At 39.1% G+C, this 27,037-nt stretch overlaps 1 protein-coding gene across 3 annotated transcripts in view; it reads right to left on the bottom strand.

Moving 5' to 3' along the window:
- Positions 1-9,339: 9,339 nt before the first annotated feature.
- Positions 9,340-27,037, bottom strand: part of gpc5a (glypican 5a) — an 83,540-nt gene continuing 65,842 nt past the window's right edge. For all 3 annotated transcript variants that reach the window (XM_017458148.3, XM_017458149.3, XM_047151256.2), the window contains one exon: positions 9,340-13,106. In XM_017458148.3, the coding sequence (XP_017313637.1) occupies positions 12,958-13,106 (149 nt within the window). In that variant the 3' untranslated portion in view covers positions 9,340-12,957. The remainder of the gene's footprint in view (positions 13,107-27,037) is intronic.

Here is a 27,037-nt window from a genome sequence, read left to right on the forward strand (position 1 = left end):
CATGTGTGAGCTTTTGTGTCTCTGTTCCCTCTGCATTCAGTGCACGCGCACACACACACACACAGAGAGCAGGAGAGAGTGTCTCTGTGGGCATCTCTGCTGTAACAATGAGACAATAAGAACAAGACGAGTTTTCACTCTGGATTTCCCAGCTGTACTGAACAGCACACAGTGTTTATTTTTCACAGTTGTATTTCTGTAATAATACGTTAATGTTTGACAAAAGACACAGATACAGAACAGACTTGATCAGTCATGTGCAAGAATGCATTTTAACTGAGTTTAATGGGGCTTTTCCACAAACCACAGTCTTTTGTTAAACTACAGAAGCAATTACACTGGGAATATACTGGGGGAAAACCATAGCAAAAAAATAAATAAATAGTAGAAGAAACGTTGGGAATCCACTGGAAAAATATCTAAAACATTCAGATCAACACTGGGAAGATACTGGAAAGGTTCAAGGTGTTGACTTGGCCTCCAAATTCCCCAGATCTCAATCTGATCGAGCATCTGTGGGATGAGCTGGACAAATAAGTCCGCTCCATGGAGGCCCGACCTCACAACTTACAGGACTTAAAGGATCTGCTGCTAAGGTCTTGGTGCCAGAAACCACAGCACAACTTCAGAGGTCTTGTGGAGTCTCGACGGGTCAGAGCTGTTTTGGCGGCACAAGTGGGATATACACAATATTACGCAGGTGGTTTTAATGTCATGGCTGATCGGTGTAAACTGGAACACCACTGTGGGGAAAAAAACACTAGGAAACACACTGGGAATATACTTGAAAATACAGAAAGAAACACTAACAATATTGGAATAGAAACTGGGAAAATATTGGGATGGCCCGGAGGAAATGCATTGACATCAGGGAACACTGAACAAAAATCACAGCTACGACAGGAAGCACTCAAAAGAACTAGGACAAAAACACTGGGAATATACAGGAAAATACTGAAGCATTTATTGGAATATACAGTATACTGAGAAAATACTGGGATGACACACTGGAATATACAGTAAACATCTGCAACATTGGGAATATACACAGGAATGTATACTGGGAAAACACTGGAATACCCCTGGAGGAAACCGCAGTAAAAATAGTAGCTGGAACAATATCCACAGGAATATATATATATATATCCATACTGGGAAGTCACTGGGAAAGCATCTAAAACACATTCAGAAAAACACTGGGAAGATATTGGAAACCACTTTTAAAACTTTTTTTTTTTTTTTTTTTTTTTTTTAAACAAGGATACCAAATTCCAGTTTGGTTGTGATTTCTCATTTAATAGTTATTTCCCCACAGGGCACAAAAAGTAAGTGTCTAAGGACAACAATATTAAAACAGACGAGCCGATACAGTTTGTTTTTATTGCTAGTATTATACTTGGATAATTAAGTCAGTAACACCATTTTAGTACTTTTTTTTTAAATCAGATTTGTCGACTTTAATGGGGTTTTTACTGCAGTCTGTCCTTTCAGTCTAATCAAGCTGACATTTTCATATCGACAAAACTTTTGGCGTCTCCGTCCATGGGGACAAAAACCGCTCACATAAATGTCTACAAATCAGTTACTTGGAAAAAGTTTGTCCAGGGTGTATTTCGCGATCGCCGCTGCTTCCCTGAAGGAGGCCATGCTTAGGTTCCCAATAATCATCATGCTGTGAAGTTGTGCTAATTCATGTAGGGAAACACTGTGACCTTCAGGCCTTATGACTGTGTGTGTGATAAATGAGAGTGTTAGTGTGCTGAGATATTATGGATGGTTAACGTTAATGCACAATACTCGAGGGAGAGATCTCACTCTGTACCATATGGAAGTGAAATGGAAAATGATTACTCATTCTTTAATAAATAAATAAATAAATAAATAAATAAATAAAACACCACATGCCAGAACGTCACTCAGATGATGACAAGCTTCACACATTAATGCACTTTATATATTTATTATATTTATTTATTTATATATATATATATATATAGGGATCAGAATATTTGTATTCAACTGCTTAATGATATAATTTACCAAAATGATTGAGAGAGGTAATGACTTCTTCCTGTTCGCTTCTATGCTGATCTTTACAATTTTAATTAAACTGTCAAACCAAACATCAATTACTGTAACCGGTCATTCTTTTTCTTTTCTTTTCTTCTTCTCTTCCAACCATCCATTCTTTCTGTCTTTATGATCATTCTTGGTTTTGCTTTTCCTCACTCAGTGCACCGTCTTCATTTCCTTTCTGTTACCTTTTCCACCATCGTTTTCTCTCCCTGTCCTTCTTGATTTCTTAACTCGCTCACATTCTCGATTTACACTCATTGTCCACTTTATTAGGAACACCTGTACGTTCATGCAGTGATCCAATCAGCCAATCATGCAGCAGCGGTGCAATGCATACAATCAGGCAGATACAGGTTAAGAGCTTCAGTTAATGTTCACGGCAAACATCAGGTTTGAGGTTTCGAACTAATTTGGGCATTTTCCTCTGACCTCTCGCTTCCACCCACAGAACTGTCGCTCACTCGATGTCTTTTATTTTTCACAATTCTGTGAAAGCTCTAGAGACTCGTGTGTGAAAATTCCAGGAGATCAGCTGTTTCGGATATACTCAAACTGGCCCATCTGGTACCAACAGCCATGCCACGGTTGAAGTCACAGAGATCACATTTTTCCTCCATTCTGATGTTTGCCGTGAACTTTAACTGAAATTGTTCACCTGTATCTGTATCATTTTACGCTGCCACATGATTGGCTGTATGAACAGGGGTTCCTAATAAAGTGGACATTAAGGGAATTTGACTTCTATTTCGGGTTTTGCTTTCTTTCTCAATATACCTGCCTTCCTTCATTCATTCATTCCACTTTCTCTTTCATTTTCTTTCTTCAGTCCTTTTCTTTTCTTCCTTCCCTTCATTCATTTCACTTTTGCTTTCTCTTGATGACAGAATGAAGGATGGACGAATAAAAAGAAAGGATTTGGCGAAGAAGGAAGAAAACAAGAGAAAGAGAGACAATGTGAAATATTTTTTTCAATCCTTTTCCTTCCTTCCTACCTTTCCCCCTCCCTCCCTCCATCCATTAATCATTTAATGTTCCTTCCTTCCTTCTACTTTTTCTTTCATTTGCTGTGCTCAGTCCTTTTCCTTCCTTCCTTCTTGCCTTCATTCATTTAATTTTTCTCTTTTTCAACGAAAGAATGAAAGAATAAAAAGAAAGGATTTGGCAAGGAATTAGGAAAATATGAGAGAGAGAGAGAGAGAGAGAGAGAGAGAAAAAGAGTCATATTTTTCAATCGTTTTCCTTCTTTCCCCATTCATTTCATTTTCATTTCTTCCTTCCTTCCCTGTCTTTCATTCGTCTTGCCTTCCTTCCACTTTCTCTTCTTTATTCAATCCTTTTCCTTCATTCCTTCTTCCCTTCATTCCTTTCACCTTTCAAAGAAAGAATGAAAGAATAAAAAAGGATTTGGCAAGGAATGAAGAAAACAAGAGACAGGGAGAAAGAAAGAACGAACGAACGAGAGAAAGCAGCCAGTATGAAAATTTTCAATACTTTTCCTTCCTTCCTTCCTACCTTTCCTCCTCCCTCCATACATTCCTTCATGCTTTCATTTTCCTTCCTCCCTTCCTCTTTCCCTTGCTCTCTTTCACCTTTTTCCACACTTGACTTTGTGTCCTTCTTTATGTTAACTCTCTCTGATCATTCTTTCTTGCTGTCATTTTTTCTCTCTCTCTTTTTAATGTATTCACCTTATTGGTAACCTCAATCCTTTCCTCTAAAAACTCAGCATGCTTCCTGTCGATTATGTAAAACATAAGAAAATAAGAAAGGAAGGGTTTCCTTGTCGTCCCCGCGCTTTCATTAGCCTCCGCTAATTTATTTAACGAAGCGAGCTAGAGTGAAACAGAGCCTACACCCATATTAGAGTGTATTAAGGTCACTAGTGCGTACTACTCTTTTGTTGGCGACCTTCATTTTCAGCCTAATTGTGATTGAACTTTGGCTCGGCGCTAATAGCCGAGAGGGACGAACTCCCCAGGAAGTAAAAGGGAACAAAATTAATTCTGAGATTTCAATTTTCCCTGTTCCCACTAGGGTTCAGATGCTAAATGGGTTCCAGCGCTAATGAATTTCAAAAATAAGGTGGTGACGCGGGAGGGGATCTAAAGGGCTGCGTTCCAAATACGAATGACCTTGTTCAAAAAATAATAATTTTTTTTAAATACTCTCGCTAAAACCCTTTAAGATTTTTGCCCTGTTCCAATACTGTTTCTAAGTGCGCCCTTGCTCACTACTTCTTAACCATATTAAAACCTGTTACATTGTTTAAGCTGCTTGAGAGATCATCGGGGTTATTTCTATGTTCCCACGGTCCTAGGTTCCCAAGAATTAAGTAGCAAATAATGAACACATCACAAAGGATCCCATGTTTCCCAGTTCAATATTCTGCTAACACACATGAAGTAAACTTTTCCAAGGGTTTTATGTAGTCAGAACTATTAACTTTATTACCCATCCATCCATCCATCTTCTATACCGCTTTATCCTTTTCAGGATCTCGGAGAACCTGGAGCCTATCCCAGGGAGCATCGGGCACAAGGCAGGGTACACCCTGGACAGTTTGCCAGTCCATCACAGGGCACACTCACATACTACAGAAACTTTGGACATCAGCCTACCATGCATGTCTTTGGACTGGGGGAGGAAACCGGAGTACCTGGAGGAAACCCCCACAGTACGGGGAGAACATGCAAACTCCACACACACAGGGCCACGGTGGGAATCGAACCCCGATCCTGGAGGTGTGAAGCGAATGTGCTAACTACAGCCACAGTGTGCCCAAACCGTATTACCTTTAAAGTTAAAAAGTTGAAAGACCAAAGACACATTTAGATGAATAATAACATATGATAGTTTAAAATCCATCCTTCCTCCACACTTTTTGAAAGTTATGAATGCTGAACCATCATTTGTGCTGCTCTAAAAATAGCCGTTAGTCTACAGTTATACATTCATACAGTTCGATGCCATGCAGGGACATCGCTAGGCCTATTTTGCAGCCCCCCCCCCCCCAAAAAAGGCCCATCTCCCAGCCTCACAACATTCTACTGTGAAACTATCGAGAGCATCCTGAGCAGCTGCATCACTGTCTGGTTCGGAAATTGCACCTTAACGGATCGCAAGACCCTGCAGCGTATAGTGAGGACAGCTGAGAAGATCATTGGGGTCTCTCTTTCCTCCAGCATAGACATTTACACCACACGCTGCATCCGCAAAGCCGCCAGCATTGTGGATGTCCTCACACACAATCTTCACAATCCTGCCATCTTGAAAAAGGTCCTGAAGCATTCGGGCCCTCACGGCCAGACTGCGTAACAGCTTCTTCCCCCAAGCCATCAGACTCCTCAATACTCAGAGACTGGACTGGCGTGCGCACACACACACACACTAACACTGAACTGAACACCATCCCACTCCCATTGCAATATTTGCACATTCCTGCATTGACTATTTCATCTTTTCTGCTACTGTATCTATAAAAATATCATTTAATTTCTTGTCACTATTATACACTTCACCGAGCTGCTACCGCAATAATTGCTATGTTCATATCTGGTATAAGCGAATCTGCTGAAATACTAGGTCGTAGCACGTTATGTTTACATTTCTACCATTTTTAAATTATATTGTTACTCTTTGGCGCCTATCTTTTGCACCACCTGTTATATCGGACACTTCCACACTAAAACTGTGTACTGTTCGGCGCTACACTGTCACTTACTGTACCTATTGCTCTGTTTTAGTAGAAGTGTACTGTCCTGTGTTATGTATTTAGTTCTGTGTTGTCTCATGTGGTTAGTGTGTTGTTTTATGTAGCACCGTGGTCCTGGAGGAACGTTGTTTTATTTCACTGTGTACCATACCAGCTGTATATGGTTGAAATGACAATAAAGCCACTTGAACTTGAAGTCATCAGGCTCCAACACAAATTATGAGACAGGTATACCTTGACCAAAAATAACCCTATTTCTATAGATTTTACACCCATTGTTACTCTAAAATATACATGACTATAAAGATGTTTTGGTGGCTTTTAGAAAAATTTGGGGGAACGTATGCCCAGACCTAGGGACACAATAATCGTGTAGGGGCGTTTAGATTACGACAATTCTAAGGGCCGTGGTCAGCCAGGGGCCCCAGCAGAACCCCATACTTTCCTGTATGATTTTGGTATTTAAATGGCCTCTTTGCACAATAATCTATTAAGAAGCATGCTATAATGAATATCCTCAGACTGTGCCAATTGCATGTGTGTACCCCCTTAAGACGTTCGCGGAATATTCAGAAATGCGGCACTTCACAGTTGCGAGTCGTTACATGCATCAGGTAGATGGCAAGAGAAGGCGCAGACAAAATCGTGATACCAAAAGAGGAAAGAAAAACATGAGAGCAAGACGAGGAAGACAGCTAGTAACCCAGTTTTTCAAAAAAAAAATAAATAAGGTGATTTATGTTCCCTGTTTTGTGCTATGATTCTGAAGCTAGCCAGTATGAAGTTGTTACAATGAACATAAAATAGAAAAAGGACGTTCCAAAAGGACGTTCCAAAAGGACGGAAAAGCACCAAGCGACAATAAAACTAGTCCAGTGTTGTATATATCTCCAAGCTTTCCAAAGCCTTGTAACAGCTTTCTGTGAGGAACTGATTGAAATCTAATGTAATCTTATAAATCTGCTTTAATTATCCCGAGTGAGTTTATGAGAGTGTTGTAATGATGTCCGATTCGTGAGTGAATCGTTTGTTTGAGTCGGTATATTTCAATGAATTGGAGAAACCAGTCTGAATGATTAATTCACGAATAGAACCGATTTGATTCTCAATTTCAACTCACTGATTCAGTGATCCTGTCACTGTTTTAGCTCATTTCCACATTTCTTTGTGGAGATGTTGGGGTGTGAAACTTATTATTCACTCAATGGATGATTAATAATAATAATAATAATCGTAAAGTTCATTGTTCTTGGTACTTGGGGAATAAGAAATTACAAGTGGACAGCTTATAAAGACATCCAGACAGAGTTTCTATAGTGTCTGTGTATGAGAGAGAGAGAGTACAATGGAGTTAATTACTTGTACTGTATATATAGTTATTTATATATTTGTATTATATTAATGCATAATTTCAGTTAATTTAATAAACTGTTCAAATTGAGATCTTAGTTAATATTGATAACGATTATTTTTACATATGGCAATAAGAAAAGATACTGGTGTTCGGGGGGGTTGGGCTCTGGGCCGGAGTACAAATTAGCCAGTGGGCCCCGAAACCCTAGCAGCGCCCCTGCCCAGATCCCTCTAAAAGAGGCTTAGCACCCCCCCGCCATCCCCATTCATAAATCTCTCTATGTATACACTAAACTGAATAAATGCCATACTGTTTTTCAGGTTCCCATTATGTGCTATATAGAGCTTTTCATGTGTTCATTATGTGCCATATAAATCTGAGGAACATAGGACCCTCGGAACATAAGAACCTTTTTTCATGTGTTCATTATGTGCCACATAAATCTGGGGAACATAGGACCCTGGGAACGCTCTAAAACGCTACAAAATATTGAATGGTATACAGACCGCACATCAGTGCTAGTTTGCTGCCAAAATACCAACTCCAGCTCTCAGTGAACACCTCCAGCTGTCAGTGGATATTCCTGACCAACAGACAGACAACAGATGAGGCTGAGGTAAATCACCATCAACACCGTTGCCCCTCAGGAATGTATACCCTTTCCAGAATGGAGGTTTATAAAACACTAACTGTTTAAAAACTGCTCATCAGCGCTAGTTTGGTAGCTACCGGCCAAATTAGCTCACTATCACGCTAGCTACTTAATAAGCCAGTGCTTTAGTACACAACCAGCTAGCTACTATATCATGCAACCTAAGTAGCTAGCAGATATGACTGTATAAAGAGAAGGAAATCATTTTTCTGTGAGCCTTGTTAGCATTATTAGCAATGTCATACACACAATTATATTTCTGAGTAAAAATATCATTAATAGACTCATTTAATCAAAGTGTTTATATTCTATTCAGAAATGCATTATCTTTATAAAAATAATAAAAAAGAACGCCATATGAATAAGATTTTGAGGTGGATATTTTTCGAGGCAACGGCTTTAAAACTCGTTTTCATTTTCTGAGCACTTCATTAGCATTGTTAGCGAGCCTTGTGCACGCTTAATTAGCATCATAGCGAAAGCATTTCTGAGGTAAAAATGATATTGCTTCACACATTTAATAAACACATTTTATCTTGCAGGGTGATGATGGGTTTAGAAACACATTATGAGTAAAACATACATTTAATTACATTTTTTTTTTTTTCAGGTTTGACTGATTTGTTTTTCTGTTATCATTAACTCCCAAAATGAAACTTTTTTTTGTCCGTTTTTTCTTTTTTTTTTTTTTTCCACACCCTCGTACAGTTTTAATTAGCATTACATTTGCATAATTTTCCCGCCATTTACTACTTGCTTATTAGCAGAAATCACATTTCTGAAACCAAGACAGTGTTTCCCATGTATAATGGACTTATTTAATCTGTTCTGCTTCCATTATACACGCCGAGGATGCGTTTAGGAAAAGAAAAAAAAAAAGAAAGAAAAAAAAAGAAAAGAAAAGCATTCTGGGTAAACAATAACGCGCTGCTAACAGGCTTATGGTGCTATCTCGCTAATTCATTATGAGTTTAATTGATTTGTGTTATCGTCATTAAGAGAATAATAGCACACATACGAACAAAAGCATTTTATATTGCGACTTTGTTTGCACTGTTAGCGAGCCGTGTACTCTTTTAATTAACATCGCTTTCCTAGCATTCATTCCTCAGATATTATGTTTCTGAAAGACTGTTTTACACATAAAAACATAACCAGCTAATTTAAGACCGTTCCTTGTGGTTTTAACTGATAAGTATTATTATTATTAATTATTATTATCGCTCAGAATAAACACTTCTGGCGACCCTTGCACACTTTTAATTAGCACCATTTCCCCAGGCTTCATTACTGACCGACACAGATATCAAACTTCTGGGACAAATGCATTATTTTACACGTTTAACGGACTCATTAAATCTGAGGATGTATTTAGAAATTCCATGTGGGTGACAAAAAAAAAATAAAATTGTTTCATGCTAATAGGCTTATGAGGCTAACTGGCTAATTTAAGGCTGTTGCTCATGGGATTAATGACTTGTGTTATTACACAGAATCGTTATCAGCTCAGTACAGGAGGACACATGCGCACACACACACACAGAATGAGGTCAACACATCAGTTTAATGTCTCTTGTTATAAATCCGAAATAAATACGCGACAGAGATTGGATTTAGTTTGTTAATGTGCTCTGTAAAAATATTAAGCATACAGGGTATTAAAAAAAAATTAATATCAAATAAAATAAGTGTAATATTATACTTTTTTTTTTGGTACATAGTACCAAGACTAAAAAAAAAAAAAAAATTAAAAGAAGCGCATGAAATTGAAAATATTGCACTGTTCCACTTTATAAAAAATAAAATAAAGTGTGCGCCATATGGTCATTATGGAATAAAATAGTCGATATCTGCATATATAAGTGCATGTATTATATATTAAAGCAGTTAGTTTGTACTGACATGTACCAACACTTTAAATCTACCTTAAATACAGATCGAACTTAGAAAATAGCATTATAACACAATATTAACACCATTATAAACCTTTATCAAAAGCCTACACACATGAAGTGAGGAAGCAGAGATCCTTCTTCCTTATATACTGTATATGTACTGTATATATACATAGCAACCAACAAAATTCAAGTGGAAAAACAAATATGAACGTTTTCGGGAGACGGGAAACCTGGTTGCATAAGTGTGCGCGCACACATTTATAATACGCCATGTGACTGAGCTCAAATAAATCCCATCCCAACTTATGTTCAAAAGTAATCATACACACACCTGTCACCAATGAAGTGATTCCGATCAAACCTAAAATAAAGCTGTTTCTGTAGGACTTGTAGGTCTTGACATCTCGGTTTCATCCGATTGCTGAAGCCATGACCCACAAAGAGCTTACAAAGCATGTACAGGATCTCACGGTCATAAGTTATTGATCAAGAAGAGGGTACAAAAAGAATTTCCAAAACTACCAAGACGTATTAGACGTACCCTAACCAAGTTATGACCCTAAATGCGGCGTTACCAAGTACAGGACGTCTCTCCTAATTTGATGAAAGGACAAGAGAGACGAGAGATGCACAGCAACATTAAAAGAGCTGCAGAACAAGTACTGATCATTCCCTGCATGTGACAACAATCTCTTGTATTCATCACGTCTGGGCTATGGGGTAGGGCGGCTCTCATGAAAAAAAGCATCCAAGCGCACCTAAATCATCGAAAAGACCAAGGTAGAACATTTTGGGCATAATTCTAAAAGATATGCTTATCACCATAGTCGTGTTGAAGCATGGTATGGAGCTGCTTCTTTACAGCTGGAACGGCGGCTCTACTCAAGATAGAGGGAATAATCATTCAAAGCTCCAAATACTAATCTATTCAGGCACAAACATCCCAAAGCACAAATCCAAGTCAACAAAGGAATGGCTTCAAAAGAAGATGAACGTTTTGAATTGGCCCAGTCAGTGGTCAGATCTAAATCCTACTCAGTACATTTACACGGACAACAATAATCCGATATTTACCCGATTAAGACGATACTCAGATTTAGAAACTAGCATGTAAACAGTGATTACTGATGACCTTAATCTGATTAAAGTCATACTCAAAGTAAACACAAATGGAATTAAGACGTGTGGAGTAATCCTGTTTTAGTCGCATTATTGATGTGTATTATAGACATGTACACACCTTAATCACACTATTAACGTCGTGTGAGAGTTTTCACCGCATTTTGCGACAGGACACGTACACACACGGCAGCGCTCAACCGTTTGACGGCAAACAAGAGAGCACAGCTGTGTCCCAAACCGCGTACTTACCTGCTATATAGTAGGAGAAATACATGCATCTCAGCTGCTATATAGATGGTACGTACGCGGTTTGGGACGCAGCCCACGGCTTCAAGCAGTCGTCTATTTGCACGTACAGCTTGACAAATAATTAACTGCACTTGAAGCTTTCGTAAAAAATTTAAAATGAAAACACCCAAAAGTGTATACGGTTCCATAACGAACACCAACTGTGTGTCAATACGTGAAATTCTGGAGGAACGTCGGACGGCGTGGCGACGTAATGACGTGTGGCGTTAATCGCTCTATGTTCTATAACACGTAAAATGGGTACATGAAAGGAATATTCTAAAAGTGACTCATGTAAACACCTTAATCAGAATATTGTCTTATTCAGAATAAGGTCAATAATCAGATTACTGCTGTCCATGTAAACGTAGTCATTGCCAACCTGTGGAGTGACTTGAAGAGGACTGTGCACAGGAGATCCCCTAAAAATTGGACAGATCTGGAGCATTTTAGCAAGGAAGAATGGAATAAAATTGCCGTGCTAAGTTGGTAGACTCTTGCCCAGACAAGACTGAGTGATCTATTACAAGGAAAAGGTGCTTCAACAAAGTATTACTTAAGTAATATTACTTAAGTGCAAACTTATGCAACCAGGTTATAGTAAAAATATTTTATTGGTTGCTAATCACATTTAAGGTGGAAAAATATCTGACATTATTTCTTTTGGTATTAATTGTTTAAATCCCAAAAAACCTGCAATTTCAACAGGGGTGTGTAGACTTTTTATATCCGTCTATCTATACGTCCCGGTCTGTTTATTGTACATGTCGGTTTACTGTACATGTCTGTCCATCTATATGTCTGTCTATATGCATACAGGTAGCTCTGTATTCATCTGCCTGTCTGTCTATTTGTATGGAGTTAAATTTGGGAGAAAACGAAACAAATGAATGAAGAAAAAAAAAAAAAAAAAAGAAAAAAAAAAATCTGCATTGCGAAGGAAAACTCGACTCTCAAACAAACAAAGCGATTTTCTCACAAATGTAGCTAAGCATCTTCCTCTTCAAAACAGACTGATCGCCAGATATCGGAAACATTTGGTTTTAGGTTTAAGGGATATGTAGTTTTTCACGAGTGATAGGTGTTGGATAACTATTTTTTTTTGCTTCAATAAAAACATAAATAAATAAAAACTATTGTGTTTACACTCGGGTTGCCTTTGTTTTATGTTGTATTATTTTGAAGACCTAGAACTATTTAGTACGAGATATACACACACACCAAAAAAAGAAGAAATCAGGATGGAGACAAATACTTTTTCACAGCACTGTATATCTGTCTGAACGTCTATCTAGCCATGCATCATGTGTGCATACATTTAAATCCTCCACACTGACTAGGCTGTGCTCTCTTCCTTATGAATATTAATGTTTAACAGTAATGAATATTCAGATATTTAAAAATCAGCGGTAATAAGATTCAATGAGTTTAAATCTGTGTTCCTGAACATTCTGCATATTCCTCCCTGTATTTTCTCCTCCGTTTTCCTTTTACTCCATTAAAACCTTGTCAGAAGCTGCGGGTCAGTCGCGTGCCCTCCAGCTGTCAATCATCCTCCCTCTGGAGCATAGCCCCGCCCCCATAATCATCACCCTACACTGTTTAAATCTGCCCTCGTGTGTAAGGGAACATCAGGAACATCCCCGGGTTCTTGTTTTTTCACCCTCGTTGACTCCAGAGGGTCTCTAACACAAAGGAGTAACGTTACGGAGCAAGTGTCAGAGTTGGCAGTGAAAATGTGCCAAAAAAAACAAAAAAAAAAAAACATAACAATGAGAGAAGAAAAGGCGTCTTGGAAGAAGAGAGTCTTTACTGCGTCCAGGTTCAGGGGCCGGAGTGTGTTCAGGTGCTGGTGTTACCTCCATAACGTTAGAAGTGTGCACACTGCACTGAGAAGCGATGCGGCACCGTGTGCGCTCCTGCAGCCCGAAGCCTGAAGTGTGTGTCCAGCAGCTTGTGTGTGTGAGTCACGGTGTGGGTTTTCACCAGGCTTCTGTTCACCCACTGAAAAACACGGGAGGAAAAAAAAAAAAAAAAAAGTCATGATCAAGATACAAAGGAAGCCTTAAAAATCCTATTCAGAACACAGCCTTAAAACGGACAACTTTCTGCTAACATACTAGGTATGGATTTGGGACGGAGCCATTCAATGAGCAGACTTGGAGCAACACTAACTAGCCATGAGCTCTAGCATTTGAGATGCAGTCGGAATTCCTAACTAATCCAGTCCACTAGCAGGGTGTTTATTTGCGACGGAACCTTGCTCTTCATATCCACTACATAGTTTCCCACCTTGGTTGCCAGATGTCGAATTTCTCCAGCCAACATACACTAAAGCATTAAAAATTCAGCATGTTTTTCCTGACGCTGTTTATACTCAAGAGGATTCTGCACATTCCTTGGCTGTGGTACGTTTGAGGTGATTTATCGTAGCCTGTACAGGATGTTTGGATTTCTTTTGTCATCTTGTTGCTGTTTTACAGATTACATAAAGAAAAATGCCCGCCTTGGGAAATTAAAAAATTATAAATACACATCACGCCATTGTTATAATGGGCACTTTCGAATAACATTCACAAGAAGGCTGCCTACATCAAAACATCTAAACATCTGTTATTACAGTATAATGCTAGTTCATGTTTTAGCCGGTTCACTGTAATGCTCTTTTGTTTTAGCCCGTTTACGTCACACTAACATCGCTTACTCTTTTCAGCATGACGCAACATGAATGCTGTGTGTGTTCGATTCATTTAGCATTATTGATTCCCGTCTCTTTGCCTTGGAGCTCCTGACAGCCATTTTTGAAGACATGCTGTGGGGGGGGAATAATAAAAAAAACAAAACAAAAAAGCGAGGGTGGGATATTTATTCCACGCCACAGAATTGATCTTCAGGCAGTTTCAGATTGAAACGCAGCCGCCCGAGTCACGCTCGCGAGAGAAAAACAATTAAACACGAACGGGATGGAGAGAGGTGCGGTCGCACGCTGAGCGCCATGTCAACACCGCGCTGATGAAATAACGGACAAGCAGGAATAAAGAGACTTCGATAAAACAGATCTCATGCTGTTTCTTTTGAAGTGACTGCGTTTTGACGAATTTCAATCGTCGCTTTGGATCCATTCGCTTATCACGCCGATTTAAGCTGAAGACATTTCAAAGCATGGCAGTTGCTGACTAACAAACTAGCAAGCTATTTAACTAGATTCATTTAGCTTCCTAAAGAACAAGTCGTCAGTGTAAGACTAGTTCAGTACAGTATTGACTAGCTATCTTGTTTTATTTAGCTAAGAGCTAGTTGACAGCCATGCTAGCCTTTTCAATACCTGCTTTTATGCTAGCTGTATTTTAGCGAATAAAATTACAATCCCTCAGTGTAAACACCAGCTAGCTATACTTAATACCGTTTTACACGTGACTAATAATAGAATGTACCGGAATTGAAGGCAGTACTATTTTAAAGCTAGCCATCTATGTGTAGCTAATGACTCCGAGCTGAAGATGTGAAAAAGAGGCTGCAGAAAGTCGCTCATTAGCATATCCCCTTAAATTACATTTGCATAATGAATCAAGTTTCTCGTATTCCTTTCTCTTTTTTTTTTTTTTTTTTGGCATTAACCTCTCATTAGCCTTTTTATTAGCAGCTTTTGCTTTGGCGCGCGTTCTCGTTCAACGTTTCGTCCGACAACGTGCCGATATTCTCGGTCCCCTGATTAAGCAGCCGCATGGGGGAGTACGGGCGATTAATATTCGAATCAGCGCATGAATACAGCAGCTTGTTTAATTTCCACACCAACATAAAATAATGAAGTGCGGAATGGAAGGGGGGGGGGGGGGGGGGGGGGTTGAAAAAAAACAGGAATTTCCCCACAGAGGGCAATTAAATCAGAATGATATTATGCACGAGTTGGGCGTGATTACGCTGCAAATCGTAAATAATCATTAGGACAAATTACAGAGCGAGGCTTTGCAATTACACATCCAGCTCCAGCGAGAACATGATGCATTCTACAGCCTGATAACAGGGTGTCATAGTGCAGCATGAACTCTAATAAAACCAATGGCATGCACACGGAGCGCTCTCTCTCTCTCTCTCACACACACACAGACTACAAGTTTTCAGCCTTGTACATGAGTACTATTTACCATCACGTAGTTTTAAAGGCTTTTCTTCTTCTTCTTCTTAATAATAATAATAATAATAATAACAATAATAATAATAATAATAATAATAATAATAATAATAATAATAATATCATCATTATCGTTATTAATAGTAGTAGTTCTCATAATTCTCTGGGCACCTTTTTAAGGTGTGAGACACTATTATACGAATCTATTATATTATTACATTATATTCAGGCGTGTGAGTATTCTTCCTGAGGGTCTTTCTGAACATTTTGTGGCGTTTTTCACCCCAGGCCTGTTTTAAATAGTAGCCTGCAGGCTATAGCCAATAAATACAATGAGTAGTAATGATGTAAAAATCCTGAACATTCGAGGCATGAGGATAATAGCGTATTTGTTCAAGGACTCAGAGTGAACTGGTTGTGGAGGCGACAAGCAAAAACTTGATTGCGAGTTGCTGAGAGATGTCAGGTGGTAGGCCCACATGACGCCACATGTCCTTGGGCAAGACACTGAATCCCAAGTTGCTCCTGACGGCAAGTTAGCGCCTTGAATGGCACATCTGCTACCATTGATGTGTGTGTGTGTGTGTGTGTGTGTGAATGAGACACCGTGTAAAGCGCTTTGGAACCGCTAAGGTTAAAAAAAAGTGCTATATAAGTGCAGACCATTTACCATGTCTCAAGAGATAGGACTCAACTAGGACCCTAGAGGAATTTTGGATTCGGACCCTAAGTAGAGATGGAAATGTGGACTCAACATCAGACTCTAGAGGTGGTCATCAACCCCAACCCTGTTCCTGGAGATTTTCCTTCCTGGAATATAATCATGCCCACCAGACCATCTAATCATCGTCTTACGAAGTCCGTGATCAACTAAAAACAGGTGTGTTCGATTATGGTTGGAGATGAAACTTGCAGGAAGGTACTGTAGATCTCAAGGAAGAGGGCTGGTGATCACTGGACAAGAGATGGTCTCTATAGAGAAGGAGCTCTGGATTTCATCCAGAAATTGATTTCTGGCCTTGAGCTCCAAGAACCCTAGCAAAGGCCTCTGGATTCAACTCAGACTCTACAGTCCGCACCTCTAGAGCTATGCACCCTTGACTTAACTGAGAACATTGCTTTAAGTAGTGCACACTACAGAAAGAAATCTTATAAATCAAACTCAGCTCACAGTGGGACAGGAACACACACACATGCACACACAAGCTGCTTAAAAGTAAACACCCAGAACCTCTCTCAAGGTAGGTGTGTGTGTGTGTACGCTCAGCAGCAGTGAGAATGTGGCGTGAAATGAGTCTCTCTGATATTTAATTAAAGCGGAGGGAAGGGAGGGGGAGGGAGAGGGGAGGGGGGTGCACTCACACCCTTCATCCAATATGGATGAAATAGAGTGTGCAAAAGAAGGAAGCGAAAGCAGACCAGGAGATGTCCTGTGTTTATCTTCACACACTTAACTTCTGTGTGAAGTGCGTGTCCCACTAGTTTTGCTTAAATATTTACAAGTTGAAAATGTAAACACGTGCGGTTAAAGTGGTGTGTGTTAGTGTTTCTCCACCTGGTGTGTCAAACAGACGTATAATAGATGAATACAAAAAAATAAAAAATAAAAGAAAAAGAAAAGCATTCTTCAGGGGTTTCATTTGATAATTAAGACTTCTTAAAATGCTTTTAGTTCAAACCCTTTCAAACTCGGTTTTTACACAGAACCTTTAAGCATTCCCAGTGAGGGACAACTGAAGAACCCTTAAGGCTTCTAAAAAATTTTTTGAAGCGTGAAACAAAAACAGACAACCTTTAAAAGAAATTACAGAGAAAAGGAAAAAAAAAAAAGAAAAAAAAAGAAAAAAAAAACAAAAAAAAACACACGACTAATGAGATTGCACCGAACGTGCAGTTCTCCTGAGTGCAAGTTGAAGCGAAGCTGCTGATTGCTCGGTTGCCATGACGCCCGTTATGACATCAGCAGTCAGTTGGAAACGAAATCGTCCAACGTTGCATCAGTGTGTTTTACCGGGGAAACTTTCAAACGTTAATCTGAAACGGTTTAAACTGTATAAAGTTTAGAAAAACGCCAGAAGTCCAAGAAGTGTCAGAGAGCGAGTGGTGTGAGGTAGATCAAATGTAACAGAAAAACTGTAAAGAGCAGTGTGTGGATGGTGGTGGAGGTCAGTAACATTGTTAGGGTTGTTTTTTTTTTGTTTGTTTGTTTTTAACTCTGACATTCTCTGTACACTTTAAAGAGTTCATATTATTAGATAATTAATAGTGCCATATGAATGTATTTAATATTGGAGTTAAATGGCATCCCATAATTTCCGAGTGTATTTACTTGGGGTTGACCGATTTTGCTGATTAATCAGCTATTAGCAAAAATCCACACTGAGTTTTTTCCAGGTTGCGTCCATTGCAGGAGCAGCTGAAAAGGGTCCGCTGTCATTATACAGTACGAGAGCGGCCTCTAGAGGCGAAATAAAAACTCAGACAAATTTTGTTGTGTTATTTGAAGTGTTTTTTAATTAGTTTTGGGATGTCTCTTTTGTTATTCAGAGTGTTACTTTTTGGATCCGTTTGAATGTCTCTCTTATTTACTTTAATATTTATTAGTAGTTAATATACTACGCTCTCTTAACTCAACTCTGAATACGGCCCATTATGCATTGGGTCTGTTCTCGATTTGACTACACTATCTTAGGGGCTGTAGTGAGACTGCGTATCGTATCGTTTGATTAGAGGCTCGCGATTCAACTGCGTAATAAAGTAGGCTATTTTACATTCTAAAATACTGCTTTTGTTTCGTTATACGCTGATAAGAGTCGAAATGGGCCACACAAACACTGTCTTTATTAAGTTCCACTTATTGTACTGTTGTAATGTTGAATGTATTACTCAATTGGAAAAAATTGAAAAAAAAAGGCATATATTCAATGCGCATTTTTAATACGAATTGTCTAATGAATCCTAACTGCTGCTAGTTAGTGCTCTGACAATCTCATACATCTGGTATGGATGCAAGACTCGCGGCTATAAAAATCAATATCCACCTAAACATACAGTTCGCTGAAGGAAACACGCCTGTGAAAGTGGCGTGACCGTGATGAATCACTTCGGCCTTGTCAGATTTATCAGACCGTTTCACAAAAACAAGGAACACAGCCTTCAGTGAGCTGTGTGTATGGGTGTGTGTGGTGTTCCCAGCCTTGTTTCTTTTTTCCCCCCTTCATTTTTTCCAAGCTGTAATTTATACGTGTCGCCAGCCACGATGGGATCTAAACAGAGTTATTAAAATATTTGGAGCGAGGCCGCGGTTCTCCATCATCTGACATTTCAGCGTGAGAAAGACAAGAGAGTCTGGCTGCTGCCCAAATACAGCGCCCCAGGCTCCTTCCATTTTACAGGGTGCAGCGAAGGAGACTAACAGAGCATGGTGCTTGAGATGGCCAAAACCTGACCTTCAAGGTGAAGTGCTCATTGAATAAATGTAAATGGGTATGAAACTAAATCTGGACTAAAACAGTGTTGTAAAGTTTAAAACTATACTAAAATCTACACTGTTCAGCCATAACATTAAAACTACCTGCCTAATATAGTGTAGGTCCCATTTGTGCCACCAAAAGAGCTCTGACCCGTAGAGGCAGGGACTCACCAAGACCTCTGACGCTGTGCTGTGGTGTGGTTTCTGGCACCAAGACATTTGCAGTAGATCCAAGTCCTGTAAGTTTTGAGGTGGGGTCTCCATGGATATGACTTTTTTGTCCAACACATCCCACAGACACATCTGGGGAATTTGAAGGCCAAGTCAAACACCATGAACTCGGTCATGTTCTTCAAACCATTCCAGAACAATTTTTGCAGTGAGGCAGGACGCAATATCCTCCTGAAAAAGGGAATACTGTTGTCATGAAGGGGTGTACTTGGTTTGCAACAATTTTTAGGTAGGTGGTACATGTCAAAGTAACATCCACATGAATGCCAGGACCCAAGGTTTCCCAGAGCATCACACTTCCTCCGCCGGCTTGCTTTCTTCCCATAATGCATCCTGGTGCTCTCTCTTCTCCAGGTAAGTGATGAACACGCACCCGGCCGTCTACATGAGGTAAAAGAAAACGTGATTCATCAGACCAGGCCACCTTCTTCCATTGCTCCAAGGTCCAGTTCTGATGCTCACATGCTGTAGGCGCTTTCGGTGGTGGACAGGGAGTATGGGCACTGACCGGTCTGCAGCTTCACAGAATTAACTTTTTCCGCAATTTCTGTGGGATCGGACCAGATGGCTGACTATGTTTAAAGTTACGTTAAAACATACACTACTGGTCAAAAGTTTAGAGACACTTACATTTTACATTTATTCATTAAGCAGACGCTTTTACCGAAAGCGACTTACGAATGAGGAAATACAAGCAAAGCGATATATCAAGCAGAGAACAATACAAGTAGTGCTACTGTACAAGATCTGTTAATTGAGTTCCAGAAGAAGCAAAGTGCACAGAGTAGAGGTGTAAGAGCCAGAGTAATTATTTTTTTATGGGTTGGTTAGGTGTTCACAGAAGAGTTGGGTCTCTAGCTGTTTTTTTGAAGATGGTGAGAGATTCTGTGGTCCGGATTGCTGTTGGAAGTTCATTCCACTACTGAGGGACAGTTAGTGTGAAAGTTCTTGAAAGGGACCTTGGGCCATGCTGAGTAGGTGCTACTAAGCGTCGGTCGTCGATTGATTGCAGATTGTGTGATGGAACGCAAGCCTTCAGGAGAGAGTTGAGGTAGGAGGGTGCTGTTCCACACAAGGTCTTGTAGGTAAGCATCAAGGCCTTGAATTTGATATGGTGGCTACAGGAAGCCAGTGGAGGGAGATGAAGAGGGGTGTGACATGGGCTCTCTTGGGCTGGTTGAAGATGAGGCGTGCTGCTACATTCTGAATCAGAGTGAATGCTTGACAGAAATGTTTCTCATGATCTTAAAAAGCATTTGATCTGAAGGTGTGTGATTAAATGTGTGAAATCGGTGTTGTAGACAAAAAATATTATTGTACCAACATTAATTTCTTTCATTAAATAGGTAACATTTTATTTACAAATATATATATATATATATATATATATATATATATATATATATATATATAATTTTTTTTTTTTTAAATGGATGACTTGGGGCGAAATATTCAGAAAAGCAGCCAATAACAGTCCAGCGTAGGCGGGAACTCCTTTAATACTGTTTAAAAAGCATCTCAGGGAAATTCCTCAAGAAATCGGTCGAGAAAATGCCACAAATACATTTCTGGAAATTCTAGGCAAAAAGAGTGTCTACTTTGAAGATGCTAAAATACTAAAATTATTTTGGAATGAATTTATTTTATCACCACAACATAATTCTCATAGTTCCATTTGAGTTTTCTTGACTTTATCATCACTCTAAAATGTGGAAAAAATAAAAAAAACTAAAGAACGAGTGTGTCTAAACTTTCGACTAGTAGTGTACATGTAAAATTAAGACGTTAACAATATGAACTACGTAAAAATATTATATAAATGAACGTGTGACCCTAAAAATTAAATATATAAAATTCTATGTAAAAAGATCTACGTGAGCAACAATTGAATTAAAACAAGTCTACTGTGGTTAAAATAATTAAATAAATGAAGTTGGATAAAAGTTATAAAATGAATCTAGCTATGTGGAGAGTAAATGGAAAATAAAATTGAACTTGCCGAACAAATCAAAAGCGAGGTGTGAAGTAATGTCACAGGTATAGTTAGTTGCTATTTCAGGTTGCATTACATTAGCTAGCTAAACGTAATCCTGAACTTACAAAAAAACAATGGAAAGAATGTGGAAGGGAGGAGAAAATAAGCTGAATAAATAAAGAGCAGGGAGGAGAATATACAGACGGAGTTTATATAACGGAGTTTCAGTAATTAACACATTGCGGTTCAGGAGATCAGAGCGCTGTGATTTAATTAGCTGAACATATGGACGCAGCGTGTGTTGGATGATGAAGGACGAAACGGCTCATGCAGGAAGGATACTCTCACTTTGACAGAATTGATGAGATGAGCGCATGCCGAACTACATAACTTAGTGCTAGTGTACAGTATTAGCTGAAATTACATGAAAGTCACATGGTATCACCGAACCACGAGTTTAATAAAAAGCTAGCTGGCACTAACCGTCATCCGTTTTTGGTGGGAAAAACAAAAATCACCTCAACGTTAGCACATTACTAATGTTGAGAACCGTGAAAATCTTTTCAGCTATGACAAAGTGCTAGTCATGTGATGCCTCAAAAAAAAAAAAAAAAAAAAAAAAAAAAAAAAACCCACGTGTGATGAGCTAGCTAGCTAAACATGAAATTATTTTTAAATCCTAAAAAGTCAGAAGATAAATATATAGAAGGTTTTAAATGAAAATTGGACAAATTGTGAGGTAATTTTATACATTTTAAAAAAAGAACCATTTTAAAGTACTTAGAAAACAACGTCGTGCAATTAGCCTAGGAAGTCAAAAGCTAGGAGGTTTTTTTTTTTTTTTTTAAAGCTAACTGTAGAAGATGAGCTTCTAAAGTGTGAACTAATATTATAGCGCAAAAATATCAACATGCAGTTTGTTCCTTCTCCATGACATCGCAGGAGAAGTTGCGAGAACTGAGCTGGATGTTAAATTAGCCAGCTAGCATTACGGAACACTACGTTGGTGTAACCTAAATAGCTAGCTAGCTGATAAGGTAGCAAATTATAATGTGAAAAAAAAAAATCAAAATAGCTACACGTACAGCAAATAGCTAGTTCAGTAGTTAGCTATCGCTGTGTGAAATGAGGTAATAAATTAGTAAATAAAGGTAAATAATTTTCCCCCTTAACAATATGGATGTGTGCTTTCAAGTACACGCTCCGTTTTTACTAACGTCATCTTTTCCGGTAAATATGGCTGCCACGGACAACAGAATGGAAGCGAGCACGAAATCACAAATAACAAACAGTCACACTGTGACCGCACATTAGAGATGGATCGATAGAATGATGGAGGGGTAGAGGGAAGGGAGGAAGAAAAAAAAAAAAAAAAAAGGGCTGTCCACAATCAATAGCGAGCTAATCCGTGAAAGGAAGCGAGACGCTAATGGACGGCCGTTTATTCGTCGTACCCGCAGAACCACAGCGCCGGCGCTTAATAGCGCGCAGGCGGATAATTAGCACTACCAGTTAACATCAGAGGACAGGCTGTGATGGACATGGAGCGTGTGATGAATCGGATCAGTGTAAACGCTTACCCCCGTCTCACACCCCACTGGAGCAAAAAAGGGAGGGAAAAGTAATAGCACCAGCACAGGAAACACAAACATTCTGTTGTGCATCCTGAAGTGACAAGATGTCACAGGCTGCGTCCCAAACCTCAAAATGTACTACTGTATTGTGATAAATAATGCAACAAAATGGTTGCCATAGCTGTGGTACACTGTATTTACTACAGTACTACATTAGAAGAAAAAGAAAGAAAAGGAAAGGATTTTCAGCCTCGTGCACACACACACGAATCAGGACTGGAAGCTTTTAAAAATGCAAAATGCAATTACAGTATCCACCTACTCTACTGTTAATTAACACACACACAGATCTAGCATTAATGAACCCATACATCACCTTGCTAATCTAGCATTAATTAGCACACACTGAAGCTCTTCAGTGCGCCGGCTTCTTGGTTCTCATCATTCTAATTCTAGTTATTTTACGAGTCCTGATTCTATTACTAGTTCTTGTTCTAGTTTGGATCTAGTTATATGACCTTTTTAGTTCTAATCCTGATTCCTGATATTATACTTGCTCTAATATAGGTTCTGGTTATAGTTCTTGGTTCTGGCTCTTGTGGTCTTTATTGGTCATATATACATTACAGCACAGTGAAATTCTTTTCTTCACATACACCAGCATGTTAGGAGGTTGGTGTCAGAGTGTAGGGTCAGCCATGATACGGCTGATATGTAACCGAGAGGGTTAAGGGCCTTGCTCAAGGGCCCAACGGTGGTAGGTTGGCAGTGCTGGGGCTTGAACCCCCGACCTGATCAGTAACCCAGAGCCTCTCTTCTCTTGTCATAACTCATGATTATGTGGTCTAGGTTTGTTTTGTTTTCTCAACTCTATTCAGAATCTGGTTCAGGATTTAGTTCTAGTTTCTGCTCTTGATCTCATTCCCATTCTGGTTCTTGTTTTGGTTCAAATTTGATATTCGATTTTAATTCTAGTCTTGTTTCTCTTTCTAGTCCTTAAAGCGCTTCCAATTTTGTTTCTGGATTATGTTCAAGTTCTTCTCGATCTTATCCTGATTCAAGTTCTCATTCTGCTTCTTGTCTCAGTCGAAGTCTGGTTCCGATTGCAGTCCTATATCTGGTTCTTGTTCTGATTTTGGGTTGTGATTCTAGTTTTTGTTCTCTTTTTGTTGTGGTTCTAGATTGTGTGCAGTTTTTGGTTGTCGTCTTCATCGTATTCTGGTTCAAGTTCTAGTTCCTGTTCTTGTTCTAATGCTTATTCCGGTTGTGTTCTTGATCTTATATCCATTCCTGTTCTGCTTCAGTTTTTGTTCTTATGGGTATGGTGGTTCACATTCTGGTTCTTGTTCTGTTTCTAGTTTTGTTATCGTTCTTGATCATTCTCACATTCTGGTTTTGCTTCTAATTCACTTAGTTCCAGTTGGGGTGAATACTAATGCAACTAACAGAAAAAAAATAATCCATTCCGTTTCAGGTTATAACACTACAAAATGTGAATAACTGAAAGGGGGTGAATACTTACACACAACAGTGTATGTGTACTAAAGCTGTGAGTCTGCTCACTTAAAATTGTACCTCTACGTTAGAGCCGCTCTGGAACCGTTCCTGACGTTCCCTTACAGACGAGGGCAGATTTAAACGGTGTAGGTGATGATTAAGGGGGTGGGGCTATATTCCTGAGGGAGGATGATTGACAGCTAGAGGGCACACAGCTGCACACGACTGACCCGCAGCTTCTGACAGGGTTTTAATGGAAGAACAGGAAAATGGAGGAGAAAATATAGGGAACTGAAAACATAAAAACAGTCACCTGCTCGTCAGTTTTATGGTTCTGTGTCTGATTATTCTTGAGGTTTTGATTCGGTGTTCGGTCGTTGTTCTAGTTTTGTCATTCTGTTCCGTTTCTTCGCTTTTATTGTTTTTCTTCTTCATGGTTCTAATGTCGGTTCTTCTCATTGGTCTAGTTTTTCAAACTAGATTCTGTTTCTAGTTCTTAATCTGGCTTGTCTCATGACTCTAATTTTGGTTCTTGTTCTAGTTTTGATTCATGTTCTTGATTCTAATTCAGCTGTACGTTCTTATCATGCTTTTTGTTTTAGATTCCGATTCTGTTTCTAGTTCTGATTTTCTTTCTGGATTATGTTCAAGTTTGGATTTTTCATGCTCTTATCGTAATTCTATTCCAGGTTCTAGTTATGTTCCCCGTTCTTTTTCTAGGTCTGAGTCTGGTTCTTGACCAAATTCAATTCTGGTTCTACTTCTAGTTCTTGTTTTGGTTCCACTTGCAGTTTTAATTTTGGTTCTGGTCATTGTTATAGTTTTGATTATGTTCCCAAGTCACATTTTGATTCTTGTTATATACTTGCTCTTGGGGTTCAGGTTATATTCTAGTTCTTGTTTTTTTTACCTGATGCTGGTGAACTTTAAATTCTGACATCGGGTCTTGTTTTCTGATTCTTGTCCAAGCTGTGATTCTGATTCCAGCTCTAGTTCTTTTACTAGTTTTGATTCAGCTTGGAGTTCTTGTTGTGATTTTTGTCTTGGTTCTGATTTTGTTTCTGTATTGTGCTCAAGTTTAGATTCTTCCTGATCTTACCCTGATTCTGGATCACATTCTAGTTGTTGTTACGGTTCTTGTTCCATCATTGATTGTGGTTTTGTTTCCATCTCTGTTGATGGTTCTGTATTATGTGGTCATTCATTTTCTTGATCCTATTCTAAATCCGATTAACATTATTGTTCAATTACTGGTTCTTGTTTTGATTTGGGTTTTGGAATTCTAGAACTTGTTCTTCTCTCGTCTTGGTTCTGGACTGTTTTGGGTGATCTTGATAGTTTTCGGAATTTGGTTCTGGTTATACTGGCTGTTATGGGTCAGATTCTCATTCTGCTTCTTCTGCTGATTCTGACTTTCATTCTAGTTCTTGTTCTGGTGTGTTTTTAAGTCTGACATATTTAGTATTAGTATAAACACACAGCTGAATGGAGAACCCACTTGAATTCAGATTAATTAACTTATTTCAACTCGATCAGCGCGGGAGCTATAGTGAGGCTTTAGAGGTGTCCATTCTCTTGTCCGCATGAACTTGAATATTTTAGTGAGTGATGCCATGTGACACCTCATCAGAACCCTGTAAGTGACTGTAAGTATCTGGCTTTGTTTCACACGGCTCTGATGAGTCAAAGCCAGAGAACGAGGCGAGTGTGTGGGTGCCATCAAGGGAATATGCATCCACGTTTTACTGCGTCGATATAGTGTCTCCATGGAAACAGTGCAGATCAATAGACAGGGAACAGGCATCACCTCCAGATGCGGTTTTCATACTCTTGTTTTGGTTCTTATAGGGGTTCTATGTACAATATTGTTCTTTTTGAGGATCTTGTCCTTGTTTAAGCTTTGATTCTAGCTAATTTTCTAGTTCTGGTTACACTGGCTGTTGTGGTTCAGATTCTTGCTGTTTTGATACTGTATCAAGTTCTTGTCATGGTTCTAGATGGGATTCTGGTTCTGGCTGTTCTAGTGTTGATTCTCTTTCTACTTCGCATTCTATTTCCGGTTGTTGAGATTCAGATTCTTGTTCTTGATCCTATTGTTCTAGCTCTTGTTGTGGTTCTGCATATTAATGATGTTCCAAGCTTGTTCTTATTGCGATTCTGGCTGTTGAAGTTTTGATTCGGTTCCTAGATCTTGTTCTGGTTATTCTTATTAAGAATCTGCTTCCGTTTCCAGTACTTCTGGTCCTGACTGTCGATTGTATTCTAGCTTGGTCTGGTTCTCATCGATTGTGTTGTAGCTTGGTCTTGGTTCTGATTCCAGATTCCAAATTGTGTTTAGTCCTGGTCCTTTTGTTGATATGTTCTGAATCTTGATCCAGTTTGATCCGGTTGTTTTCTAATTAAAAGGTTCTAGTTTGATTGTTTCTAGTTCATTTTCGAAACCTGCTTCTATTTCTACTTCTTGTGGTTCTGATTATGCTTTTAATTATGTTATATATTATGTATAATATATATGATGTTTTGCTTCTTGTTCTTGATGTTATCCCAATTTTCTTTCTCGTTTCTTGTTCTGCTTCAGATTGTAGTTCGTTCTCACCATGGTGATTCCTCTATGAAGCCTGATACTAGGAAATCGGGATTAGGGGAAAATGAGTCCTTGAGAATGTATTGTGATCTTTAGCTGTTCTAGAATATTCCAAGTATAGGGAGTAGACAGAATGCCCCACACAACCTGGTGAATTTCTGCTACTTGTGATTTAGGCTCAATTAGCATGCTAACGCTAACATGCACAGTAAACCAGAAGGTGTAAATATGTTGAAAATGACCCATCACATCAATGGGCACTCAGTATAGCTTCACCATGCAGCATCCTGCTATCAAAATCTCTTCATTTCCTCTTTTATCTCACCCCCTTCCTCCACCCTGTGGGGTTTAGGGAACGTGTCTACAAGTCAGGATCAGAGTGGGCAAAATGATGCGGATGATTTAGAGATTGTTTCAGTTACTTTGGTGACGCAAAGGGCAGCTTACATCTGGTGAACTTCCATGTCTCG

This window comes from Ictalurus punctatus, chromosome 26, assembly GCF_001660625.3.
Source record: "Ictalurus punctatus breed USDA103 chromosome 26, Coco_2.0, whole genome shotgun sequence".
NCBI classification, from domain to species: Eukaryota; Metazoa; Chordata; class Actinopteri; order Siluriformes; family Ictaluridae; genus Ictalurus; species Ictalurus punctatus.